Source organism: Myotis myotis, unplaced genomic scaffold (assembly GCF_014108235.1).
Source record: "Myotis myotis isolate mMyoMyo1 unplaced genomic scaffold, mMyoMyo1.p scaffold_m19_p_19, whole genome shotgun sequence".
NCBI classification, from domain to species: domain Eukaryota; kingdom Metazoa; phylum Chordata; class Mammalia; order Chiroptera; family Vespertilionidae; genus Myotis; species Myotis myotis.
The window spans coordinates 29,649,272-29,661,644 of NW_023416323.1; the positions used below are offsets into that span (position 1 = coordinate 29,649,272).

Here is a 12,373-nt window from a genome sequence, read left to right on the forward strand (position 1 = left end):
AGCGCCCTCTCTGGGCCGGAAGGGGAAGTGACGCTGCTGCCGGGAAGATGGCGACGACGGAGGTAATCCCGTCCTCCGCTTCGGCTTCCTCCACGGCCACCGCAGCGGCTCTCGGGGACGTGGAGGATGAAGGGCTCCTGGCGTCGCTGTTCCGGGATCGCTTCCCCGAGGCCCAGTGGCGGGAACGGCCCGACGTGGGCCGCTACCTCCGGGAGCTGAGCGGCTCCGGGCTGGAGCGGCTGCGGCGCGAGCCCGAGCGCCTGGCGGAGGAGCGCGCGCAGCTGCTGCAGCAAACGCGCGACCTGGCCTTCGCCAACTACAAGACCTTCATCCGCGGCGCCGAGTGCACCGAGCGCATCCACCGCCTGTTTGGCGACGTGGAGGCGTCGGTCGGCCGCCTGCTCGACCGCCTGCCCAGCTTCCAGCAGAGCTGCAGGTGCGGTGGGCCGGTGCCCAAGGGGCTTGGAAACGGCGGCCATAGTGATGAGATAGCAAACACTTAGGCAGCGTATACCCTGTCCCAGGCTCTCCGAGCACCTGATTAATCCGTTTAAAATCCACAACAGTCTCCGGGGTAGGTACTGTTTTTCCCATTTTATGTCTGAGGAAGCTGGGACACCGAGAGGCCAGTGCTTGTCCCAGGGCCCAGCTGTGCCGTGTCCTGGTCAGAATGGGAGCCCGGCTGCACGTCCCTCCTCGGAGGGTGGTGCGAGCAACAAATACAGAGAATCCATGCAAAGCAGTAAGACTTGGGCCTGACATACTTAACTGTCAACACTTGGCGGCTTACTAGGTATGCGTATTTCTGTAAAGATACCTAAACATACATATAGATACAACACATACAACAAGTCGGACCGGAAGTCCTCTGCTCCAAAACTTTCATTGATAGGAAACTGGCAAGGAAATCCTACCATTTGGGGTTGGCAAAAATTATTATTTTTTTTTAAATTCCTTCTTTTTGAGTCATTCTGCTTCCTTAGGCCCTCAGCCCATTATCCCTAATTCTGCCTTCCAGCCTTTCATGATAAACGTTTGTAACTGTTCTTTTGACTCTTTGGCTAATTGATAAATAGCTCTTGTACCCACCCAGAATAGAGAGGGGACTTCGTGAAACAGATGTCCGCCGTTATGCAGAAGAAATGGCAACTGGTGGGAACCAAGGTTAACAACAGCATAGGAACAGATTGAGCTGTTCTTAAAGGAACGTTTAGTCTGAGTCAGGTTCTGTGTGAAGTACTTTACACACATCATCTCATTTAATCCTTACATCCTTATTATTATTTTACTAATGAGGAAACAGTTATGAAAGCCTGACTACCCTGCCAGAGCTAGTTAAGTGGCCGATCTGGGTTCAGATCTTTCCCTTTTGTGAGTTGTGTGATCTTGGACAAGTTGCTTAACCTGAGATTAAAGTTTCCTCAAGGGTGCTTACCTCATAATTTGGTTTGAAGGTTAAATCAAGTCAGCCAGCCTAGTGCCCAGTTCACAGTAAATGCTGACTGATTACAATTAAGGTTTGGGTGCGGAGCAGGGAACAACCAACGTTCTCCTGATTGTACCAGGAACTTCGTGAAAGAGGCTGAGGAGATCAGCTCCAGCCGCCGGATGAACACCCTGACTCTGAACCGGCACACGGAAATCCTGGAAATCTTAGAGATTCCTCAGCTCATGGATACCTGTGTCCGAAACAGCTACTACGAAGAGGCCCTGGAGCTCGCAGCCTACGTTCGCCGACTGGAAAAGAAATACTCCTCCATCCCTGTCATCCAGGTAGCCAGCCTCCCCGGGGGGGACTCACACTGATGTTCTTGTCGTAATTCTGTGGTCTTCACTGAGCCTTTAGGCAGAAACGCTTCACACGGTTCACATCAGTTGCTGCTGTAGCCAGCCAGGCTTGAACACGAGCATACATTCATTCATTGGTTCAGCTGAGAAGTATGAACCTGTGTGCCAGGCACTCACTGATCTCGGTGCTGGCCTTGCAATGTGAGCAAAGCAAACAAGGCCCTGGCTCTCATGAGTGTAAGCTGATAGTTGGCAAATGAACAGGTAAACAATATGATCCTTTCAGACAGTGATTGTCTGGAGAAAAACCAGGGGATGGGACGGAAGGAGGCCAGGGTGAGTTACGCTAGGGAGAGTGGTCGGGAAAGGCTCTTCTGGAGAGAGAACATGTAAGCTCAGACCCGGACGATAAAAAGGACCCAGCCACGCGTAGATGTGAGGAGAGAGCGCAAACCAGAAAGTGGAAAGAACAAGCACAGCAGGCAGAGGAGGGAAGCTGGAGTGTTCAAAAATACAAAGACAGCCCAGCCAGGGTGGCTCAGTGGTTGAGTGTTGACTTATGAACCAGGAGGTCACAGTTTGATTCTTGGTCAGAACACATGCCCAGGTTGCGGGCTTGGTCCCTGGTGGGGGGCATGTAAGAAGCAGCCAATCGATTGATGATTCTCATCATTGATATTTCTGTCTCTCCCTCTTCCTTCCTCTCTGAAATCAATAAAAATTTATTTTAAAAAGAACTACAAAGACAGCCAGTGGGACTGGACTGCAGTGAGCAAGGGGAGAGCATGAGGAAGTCAGTGAGGTGGGAGAAGCAGGGCCATGGTGACCCAATATGTGTCAGTTTTAGGAAATGTACTTCCTGTGTTAGGAAGGCGGGGGGAATGCTGGGCTGTAGTCCTCAGGGTTCGTGGAATGGGTTCCAGGGAGTGTCTCCGAGCGCGGCGTGACTCCCTCTGTTTCGCCAGGGCATTGTGAACGAAGTGCGCCAGTCCATGCAGCTGATGCTGAGCCAGCTGATCCAGCAGCTGAGGACCAGCATCCAGCTCCCTGCCTGCCTCCGTGTCATTGGCTTCCTGAGGCGCATGGACATCTTCACTGAGGCTGAGTTGAGGGTGAAGTTTCTTCAGGCCCGAGATGCTTGGCTCCGCTCCATCCTGACTGCCATCCCCAACGATGACCCCTATTTCCACATCACAAAAACCATCGAGGCCTGCCGGGTCCACCTGTTTGATATCATCACTCAGTACCGCGCAATCTTCTCCGACGAGGACCCACTGCTGTCCCCGGCCACGGGGGAGCACACCGTGAATGAGAGCGCGATCTTCCATGGCTGGGTCCTGCAGAAAGTCTCCCAGTTCCTGCAGGTGCTGGAAACCGACCTTCACCGGGGGATAGGCGGCCGCCTGGACTCTCTGCTGGGCCAGTGCATGTACTTTGGGCTGTCCTTCAGCCGGGTGGGCGCTGATTTCCGGGGCCAGTTGGCTCCTGTTTTCCAGCAGGTCGCTATCAGCACTTTCCAGAAAGCAATTCAGGAGGCGGTGGAGAAGTTCCAAGATGAAATGAACTCCTACACCCTCATCTTGGCTCCAGCCATTTTGGGCAGCAGCAACCTGCCTGCTGCTGTGCCAGTGACTCAGCCAGGGACCCTGCAGCCGCCCATGGTGCTCTTGGACTTCCCACCCCTGGCCTGCTTCCTCAACAACATCCTGGTCGCCTTCAATGATCTGCGCCTTTGCTGCCCCATAGCCCTGGCGCAGGATGTGACTGGGGTCCTGGAGGACGCCCTTGCTAAGGTGAGCACATACTGTTGGGCTCTGTTGGAACCGTCTTTGGTTACAGAAGGCCGGACTTTGGTAATAAGCCAGTCCATGCGACAGTGGTGACTGCTGACTTGGAGCAGTTTAGTGTGGCTTTGGAGGTTTATAATGGCTGAGCAGCTCTTAGCTGGTTAGTCCCCCTTCATGGAACCTAAAACAACCCACGAAGTGGCTCACTTATAGTAACAATTCTGTAATGTATTCGTTTCCTATTGCTGAATAACGAACTCCCACTCACATTTATCATCTCCCAGTTTCTGTGCAGCAGGAGTCTGGGCGCAGTCAAGGTGTCGGCCAGGCTGTGGTCTCATCTGGAGCTTGGGTTCCCCTTTCAAACGCACTTACTTTGGCAGATTTCTGTTCCTTACAGTGAAGGGACTGAGGCCCTCAGCTCCTAGAGGCCGTCCCATTCCATAGGCAGTTCATACGTGGCTTTTTGATTCTTCAAGGCCAATGGAGGGGTATCTCCTGCACAAATCTCTTTTAGGGAAGTCATCAGCCCTCTCTTAAAAGGCTCGTTTGATTAAATCAGGCCCACTTTTGATTAATTCAGTCACTTGATTAGTGTCTTTAATTACAACTGCAAAATCCTTCACCTTGGCCATATTTTTTTTTCTTTTAATTGAATTTATTGGGGTGAGACTGGATAACAAAATTATACAGGCTTTAGGCGCACAGTTCCACAACACATTATCTGTATACTGTGTATGTGTGCTCCACCCCAAGTTACGACTCCTTCCATCACCATTTCCCCCGATACCCTGCTCTACCCAGCTTAGCTATTTGCTATTGGTTAGAAACAAGCCACAGATTCTGCCTGCAACTAAGGGGAGGGGATTACACAAAGAAGTGGCTACAAGGGGATAGAAATGACACAAGCTATTTTAGAATTCTGCCTAACACAAGTAATGCTGTTACTACTGTAATATCCTACTATGCCGCACTTTTTTTTTTTTTTTTTTTTTTTTTTGAGAAAGAGAAACATCGATGTGAGAGAAACATCGATCAATTGTTTCCTATACACTCCCCGACCAGGGATTGAACTCGAAACCTGGGGATATGCCCTGATTGGAATCAGATCTGCCACCTTTCAGTGTAAGGGATGACGATCCAACCTACTGAGCCACATCGGCTAGTGCATTTAGAGTCAGTGACATTCAAGTAATAATAATTAGCTAATATTTGTATAGAACTTATTCCATGCCAAAGACACTCATCATACTTTACACATATTAAGATTTGATCCTCAAAACTCTATGAGGTAGGTCCTGTTGCTGAGGAAGCTGAGGCACAGAGCTGGGATGGAGGGCTTACCGGGTAAGTTGGAAGCCACAGAACCCGTAAGTGGCATAGCTAGGACTTGAACCAGGACATCTAGCACCAGGGTCTGCTGTTAATCCTGTTAGCGTGACGCCTGTCTGTAATGCCGGGTAGGCTGCTCTGTTCTTTGTATTTGGAACTTCCTTTCCAGCTCTGTTTCCTTCTTCCTTTACAATTTTCTAGTGACCTAGCTTCCTGGCTTTACTCAGTAAAACCCTTCTATAATTTTTCCTTCATTTTCCTGGATCCAGCATAGTTCTGGACAGTCTCCCATGGGAGTCAAGAACCATTTATTCTTCTTCCACTGGAACAAGCAACTATAATGAAACAAGTTGGGTCAGAAAGACATCAGTGAAATGACAGAATTGTGACAAGTGATTACAATTCTGACTTTAAACAAAACAGTACTATAATGAACTGTTTGGAACAGCTTTCTTCATGAAAACTTGAGGGCTGCGCATTGGTGCTGTTTCATGCACTGCTGATAGTGACAGACTACTCATAGATGGTGTGATAGACTACTGCAGCGATTGCTGGTGCCTTTGTCTCCTAGGTAACCAGAGTCATCCTGGGCTTCCATCGTGCTGAAGAGGCTGCCTTCACCAATGGGGAGCGAGAGCTTTTCATCCAGTTCTGCACTGTCTTCCTGGAGGACCTCGTTCCTTATTTAAATCGCTGTCTCCAAGTCCTTTTTCCACCAGCTCAGATAGCACAGACATTAGGTAAGAGGAAGGAGAAAATATTTTTAAAACTATTTGGTTGATCTTATTCACATACTAATTCATTCACCTATTTCTAAAATTCATTGTGTTTTAGTGAATGTACAGAAGTGTACAACCATTACCACCATTCAATTTTAGAACATTTCCATCACCCCCAAAAGATCCCTCATGCCCAATGCAGTCATTCCCCAGACCCACTCTTAGCCCCTGGCAACCACTAATATACTTTCTGATGCAACAGATTTGCCTTTCTGAACATTTCATATAAATGGAATCATACAATGTATATAGCTGGCTAAGTGGAAGAAGCTATAATCCCAAAAGAACCAGATATTGTGTGACTTTCCAATTTGCCTTCACTTCCCTGTACCCACTCTCTCTGCCCCTGGGATGGTGTGCGGGGGATGGGGGAGGCAGAACTTCCCAAAGGGCAATGGGCCAGTAATCACACCAGGCAACAGTGGCTGCTGGCCACTTTCCCCCCAGCTTTTCTCTTGGGCCTGTCAGGGAAGCCAGTGTTGCTTACTGAGGTTCTCTTGACCCTCACTCCATCCGCCCTGCTGTGCTTGCCAGATTACCGTCAAAGCCTGGCTTTACAGTATAGCTTCATCTCCCATGTCACAAAATGGCTCACTATATTGAAATATGGTAACTGTGACTGTTACTTCATGTGACATGTCAGTATTTACATTTATTAAACTTTTTTCCATTTTACTTTGCCTACCATCGGGGTCAGGCATTCCACCCACTCAGCTCTCCAAGTACGGAAACCTTGGGCATGTCAACATCAGCATCGTCCAGGAGCCTCTCGCCTTTATCCTGCCGAAGAAAGAGATGGTCTTCTGTCTGGATGAGAGGGAGCCAGCGCCAGAGCTCACAGCTCCAGCTGCAGCCCCAGAACTCCCAGCCGAGGAGTCAAGCCTCCAGCCCATCACTCCGGCCTTCCCTGAGGAGGGGCAAGAGCAGGTTGCATCAGGCGAGCCACTGCTGGACGTGCCCAGTGAGAGCACTTAACGGGGTTCCCTGCTCCCAGAACCAGGCGCAGCACCCGCCGGACAGCCCCAGGGGGGAGGCACGCGCCAGAGAAAATGAGAGGGGGAACCTCTTGGTCACTCCTCTTACACCATAAAAAATGAAATAAAATAAAGCTGATTATCGCCACCGAGAAGCGGACAGCATTCTGTGGGCGGAAGGCGCGCGGGAACTACGATTCCCAGCGTCCCTGGCGGCGGGAGGGCTTGGCTACGGAGGCCGGAGGGGAGCGTCAGGGCGGGCCGCTCTTGTGGAGCGCACCATGGGCCGCCTGGGGGCCGGGCCGTTGCTGGGGTCGCTGCGGGTGTGGGCGCGTTGCCTCGGGGGGCCTTCCCGGCCTTGGGGGGAGGGGGCGGCGGTCGGCGCCCGGGCTTGCAGCTCCACGCGCCCCTGGGACGGCCTCGAGGGACCGCCGCTCCGGCGCCCCTACTGGCGCTACCTGCGGCGTCTGGTGCTGGGAGCGCCCAAGCCGCCGTACCCGCACGTGTGCCAGGTCGGAGACCCGGCGCTGCGGGCCGTGGCAGCCCCCGTAGAGCCGGCGCAGCTGGCGGGACCCGAGCTGCAGCGGCTGGTGCAGCGCCTGGTGCAGGTGATGCGGCGCCGGCACTGCGTGGGCCTGAGCGCGCCGCAGCTCGGGGTGCCCCTGCAGGTGCTGGCCCTGGAGTTCCCCGAGGCGCTCTTCCACGCCTGCGCGCCGCGCCTGCGCGAGGCCCGCCAGATGGAGCCCTTCCCCCTGCGCGTGTTCGTGAACCCCAGCCTGCGGGTGCTGGACAGCCGCCTGGTCACGTTCCCCGAGGGCTGCGAGAGCGTCGCCGGCTTCCTGGCCTACGTGCCCCGCTTCCAGGCCGTGCAGATCTCAGGTGCGGGGTGGCAGGGACCCTGGGGCGGCTGGGGAAGCGCTTGTGTCTCTTCTGCATGTGGAGGCGGCGGCCTCGGGTCCCAGGAAAGTTTCTGTAAAGCTCCAGTTCAGGTGCAGACACGTTGATGGCTGATCTGCGGAACCTTCCGGCGTGAACAAAGGACAGGATCTGGAAAGTGACGGGACTCAGGACTAACAGACTGGGGCACAGCCAGCTCAAGTGGAGGAGCCGGGGTGGGAGGAAGAGTGGGGGTGTTAGGACGGCCCGGTGCCGCTGTTTCCTCACAGCTGGTCCTCTGCTCTGTGCCCTGTCTATCACACACTCTTCTGCCCCGGATTAGATCTGTCATGTGGAGCGGGAGAAACGGGACCTCTTGCCCTGCCCAGCCCAGGGTGAAGGTGACACCCATTCCCGGCCTGTCACACCAGGATGTTTGTGGAATGTGGTTCTTTGCTGGGGTTGTGATGATTGTTCCTCCTGAGCAGGCCACTTGGGCCCTGAGGGTCAAAGTCAGTGGTCTCCCTTACTTTGCATTGCACCAAGCCCGAGTACTTGATGTTAGGAATCGAAAGCGAACAGCAATACTTCAGAGGCGGGAGGAGTGTTCAGGAGAGAAGCACCTTATCAGGAAGATCACATAGGAAGCCCAGCGATCCTGCCTGTTAGAGTTGGGAACTAAGTTGACTACTTGGTAACTGGCAGACGTGGGGCACCTTTTCTAGGAGGATGAGGTGCCGAGTTCCCTTCTGATGTTGCCTCTTGTGAGCAGGAACATCCAGGGGCCAGGGAAGGTGGCAAGGAGGTTGAGAGTGATGCAGTCCAGCGTGTCCTCACCCAGACTGTAACTTCCTTTGCAGGGCTGGACCCCAGAGGAGAGCAGGTGGTGTGGCAGGCCAGTGGGTGGGCAGCGCGCATCATCCAGCACGAGATGGACCACTTGCAGGGCTGCCTGTTCATTGACAAAATGGATAGCAAGACATTTACAAACATCCACTGGATGGAGGTGAATGACTAAACCTTTCCTGAGGATTCTGAAAACCAGGACACAAACACTTCAGCTTTGAGCCAGGCTTGTCTTACTTGGCATTGACTTGCCTCCGACACAAAACAATGGACTTCCGAAGCATGCCGAACTGAGTTGGAGGAAGATGTTAAAAACGATTGCTCCAGGTTGAGCTATAAAATACTGCCTTTCACTTGAGAAGAAAACTAACTCCCCTAAAAGAATGGCCATTTCCTGATAATTTTGTGTGGAGGATGAATGGGGCAATAACCACTCTCAGTAGATATGACTTCGTAAGACCTGTGCCATCTATTCCCAAAGCCAAGATTTGGTAATAAATGTAGTTCCAGAATATCTGAAAGCCGTGTTCAAAAATGCAGATTAAGGCTGTGATTGACTTTATTTACCAAATTCTTATTTTACAAGGGATTTGTGTGTCTTACCTCAAGTCCTTTGCATTGGACACCAGTGTGCTTACAGAAGTAAACACAGGCAGAATGGCCCCAGTTCATAGAAGTGTTTACTGAGAATCCTATATAATAAAACCCTAATATGCAAATCGACCAAACCACAGAATGACCAGTTGCCATGATGTGCACTGACCACCAGGGGGCAGACGCTCAGTGCAGGAGCTGCCCGCTGGTGGTCAGTGTGCTCCCACAGGGGGAGCGCTGTTCAGCCAGAAGCTGGGCTCACAGCTGGTGAGCGCAGCAGTGGTGGTGGGAACCTCTCCCGCCTTGGCAGCAGTGCTAAGGACACCTCGGGGGATGTCCCACTGTGAGAGGGTGCAAGTCAGGCTGAGGCCCCCTCCCCCTCCAGTGCATGAATGTTGTGCACTGGGCCTCTAGTATTAGAATAAATGAGTACCCACACACATTGGCACATTCAGATAGTTTAGGCCTTTCACCTTTAACAGACCTGGGGAGGACTTTTCTGCTGAGATTTCTTGGGCAGCTGGTACTTGGCTTGTTCTTTGGGGGAGGCCACTGAGCCTCTTCCCGTCACAATTTAAGTAGAAAGAACTTGCGCTTCCTGGTCACCACACTTACTTTGGAAAAATAAATTAGCCTCATGATGACTGACCAGTGTTTAACCTTAAGATGTTGTCAGAGGTGAAGGAATTTGTTTCTTTAGGTTGGCTTACCTCATTTTTATGTTGTTTTGCATCGTTAATACTCTTACCGAAGTCCTCAAAGTCCAAGTGCCCATGTAGTAAGAAGTCCAGTAAGTTGTTTAGAGAGAATGAATGATGGCTTCTCCATCATTAATAAAACGAACCCTCCTTACAGAACTCTCCTTACAGCTTTTTCTAAACAGGCTGAGTCTGGGGGCCTAAGAGGCCACGCAAAAGTGAACTGGCTCTCTGTGCATTAAACTCTGGAAGGAACAGGACTTAGCACTACCCTGAGGTGAAGATAGGCACTCAGCCATTGGGGAAGTCTGTAGAAAGCTCTCAATACTGAAAACATGTCCTTAGAAAAACTAGAATTCAGTGACCCCCTTTCCCTCAGACAATGTTCAGAGACTGCTGCAGAGTGGCCTCAGAACATTCTGGGCCCTGGCCAGGTAGCTCTACTGGTTAGAGCAACATCCTGATACTTCAAAGTTGCTGGTTCCATCTCTGGTCAGGGCACGTACAAGCAGCAGCCAATGAATGCATCAGTGGAACAACAAGTCAGAGTTTCTCTCTCCCCTGTCCTCTCTCTCAAGTTAATTAAAAAAACAAACATTCGGATGCCTCCATACAGAGCCCTGAGGTTAACAGTTCTTAGGCAAACACTACAACCCCAAGGCAGATCCTTGCATTTCCAATGAAGAAAATCTCTTCCACCTGAGGCAGATATATCAGCCACAAAACCACACACACAAATCGCCATCTGGAGCCGAGTTTTAGAAATCAACTTCCACAGTGAAAGCCAATGTAGGCAGAAGGTTTAGAACAGAATCCCAGGAAGGGAAGCAGTGGATTTCAGATGGAGCATTTAGGGGAGGAAATTCCTCTGCACACATGCGCCATGATTAACAGAGACCGAGGCCACAGCATCAGTCCGAGTTAGTTCAGCCTCAGGGGGTGTCTGTGAAAGCTGTGACTACAGCTATGAGATCAACTGTGACTTGTCTAGGTGTTCAAGCAGAGGAAATGAGGAAGCAGGTTTAAAAAAAGGGGGGGGGGGGCAAGGACCTTCTGATTCAAGTAAAGGTAATGGAGGTAGAGTAATAAAATACGATTAAACACAAAGTTAAAATAAAACAGTAAGGCAGGGGGCAGTGTCTTATCCTGGCTTCTAGTCCAGCATTTACAAATATAATGGCTGGCTGAGAGCACATAACTAACCAAGAAGCATATATGTGGGAGCTCCAGAGCAAGCGACAAGAATTCCAGTCACAGTTGCTGCAGTGTCATCTGGAGGTCAGGCTGGCTGGCGCTCCAGGCAGCGAGGCTAACTCAGTAGCAATGGAGAGGAGCACCAAGCCCAAGCCTTCAAGATACATAAAAATGAGGTAAGAAGGCTCAATTCAGCAGACACTTTAAGAATTAGCTGGGGGAGCCCTAACCGGCTTGGCTCAGTGGATAGAGCGTCGGCCTGCGGACTAAAGGGTCCCAGGTTCGATTCTGGTCAAGGGCATGTACCTTGGTTGTGGGCACATCCTCAGTGTGCAGGAGGCAACTGATCGATGTTTCTCTCATTGATGTTTCTAACACTCTATCCCTCTCCCTTCCTCTCTGTAAAAAAATCAATAAAGTATATTTTAAAAAAAGGAATTAGCTGGGGGAAAAAAGGAAAAAAAAAGGAAAGAAATTAGCTGAATTCAGCAGACATTCCTCACCAGATGAAAGGAGCACCACAGTGCAAGGCTAACATGATCTGAGAGTTGGCACATACTCAGTCCTGGACCATCCGGGTTTGAAGACTCCAGTGGGGGTGGAGGGGGGACGGAGGAGGAAGGCTGAACAACCCGTGCCAGGCCTTTTCTGAATGTTCATATCTCGTGGTCAACCTGACAGCCATTACTGCGTCTGCTCCGTCAGACAGCATTTCCAGGGCTGCCAGCTCTGGAGACTCGGGTGTCTGACAAAGTCAAACAGGCCAGGCAGGCGATGCAAATGTGTGAGCGGGCCACCTGGGGATGGTGAACGCACAGCATGTGGCAACTGAATAGGGCCGCCCCTGCTTGGCTGCAGCTGTTATGCGGCCTCCTGGGGACACAGGCCCAGCATTACCTAACCTGAATTTTTGTGTCTACTCTTGAGTTTTAAATGTTGGCAGCAGAGCAAACCAAACAGCTGCAGGCCACATCTGGCCCACAGGCCTCCCAGTTTGAGACTCTGATCGGGAGGCTGGACAACAGGAAGAACTGCCCAAGTCCCTCAAACACCCCTGGCCACACTTTTGAGGCCCTGGGGGAAGACAGGTCTCAGGAACCTGACTGGTATATAGACCTTGGCACAGTGGCGACATTCCTACTTCCTACTCTGCTGAAGAAAAGACAGCAGAGAAAACTAGGTCTTTCTATTGGAAGCAAGCATTACCTTCAAGAGCCCAAGAGTCAAAGACAAAATCACTCCGGTGGCTTAAGAAGGGAAAAGGATTTATTAGCACACTTCCAGGACAGGGACCCGGGCGGTGGCTGGGTTCATGTTCTCACATTCAGAGGGAGGAGGCATCAGTGAGACCCGCCTGACTGCCTTCACTCCTTCTGATGTGCACAGCTTGGTGTTCACAGACCCCTCTCCTCCTGCAGGGAGGAACAGGACTCGGGATGCCCGACTTGGGAGGGTGCGGGTGGCTTGGCTTTACTCTTGGCCTTTACAGGCAGAGCTTGGGCTGG

General features: G+C 51.5%; 1 protein-coding gene across 4 annotated transcripts; it reads left to right on the plus strand.

The window, feature by feature from the left end:
- Positions 1 to 7: 7 nt before the first annotated feature.
- Positions 8 to 8,921, plus strand: COG8 (component of oligomeric golgi complex 8). Of its 4 annotated transcripts, XM_036346415.1 has the most exons (6): positions 9 to 436; positions 1,566 to 1,773; positions 2,754 to 3,581; positions 5,479 to 5,647; positions 6,384 to 6,566; positions 8,397 to 8,921. In XM_036346415.1, exons 1-6 carry the CDS (start codon positions 48 to 50, stop codon positions 8,552 to 8,554), a joined length of 1,935 nt encoding a protein of 644 aa, XP_036202308.1. In that variant the 5' UTR covers positions 9 to 47; the 3' UTR covers positions 8,555 to 8,921. The 4 variants fall into 4 exon arrangements, with proteins under 4 accessions (XP_036202306.1, XP_036202308.1, XP_036202305.1 ...); XM_036346412.1 differs by lacking the exon at positions 8,397 to 8,921 and having other exon boundaries at positions 10 to 436; positions 6,384 to 6,803; XM_036346413.1 differs by lacking the exons at positions 5,479 to 5,647; positions 8,397 to 8,921 and having other exon boundaries at positions 8 to 436; positions 6,384 to 6,808.
- The last annotated feature ends 3,452 nt before the right edge of the window (positions 8,922 to 12,373 follow it).

Coding starts and splice junctions, on each gene's coding strand:
- COG8 (XM_036346415.1), top strand. CDS start 48: ATGGCGACGACGGAGGTAATCCCGTCCTCCGCTTCGGCTTCCTCCACG. Junction 437..1,565: donor AGCTTCCAGCAGAGCTGCAG/GTGCGGTGGGCC, acceptor TGATTGTACCAG/GAACTTCGTGAAAGAGGCTG. Junction 6,567..8,396: donor ACTCCCAGCCGAGGAGTCAA/GCCTCCAGCCCA, acceptor CTTCCTTTGCAG/GGCTGGACCCCAGAGGAGAG.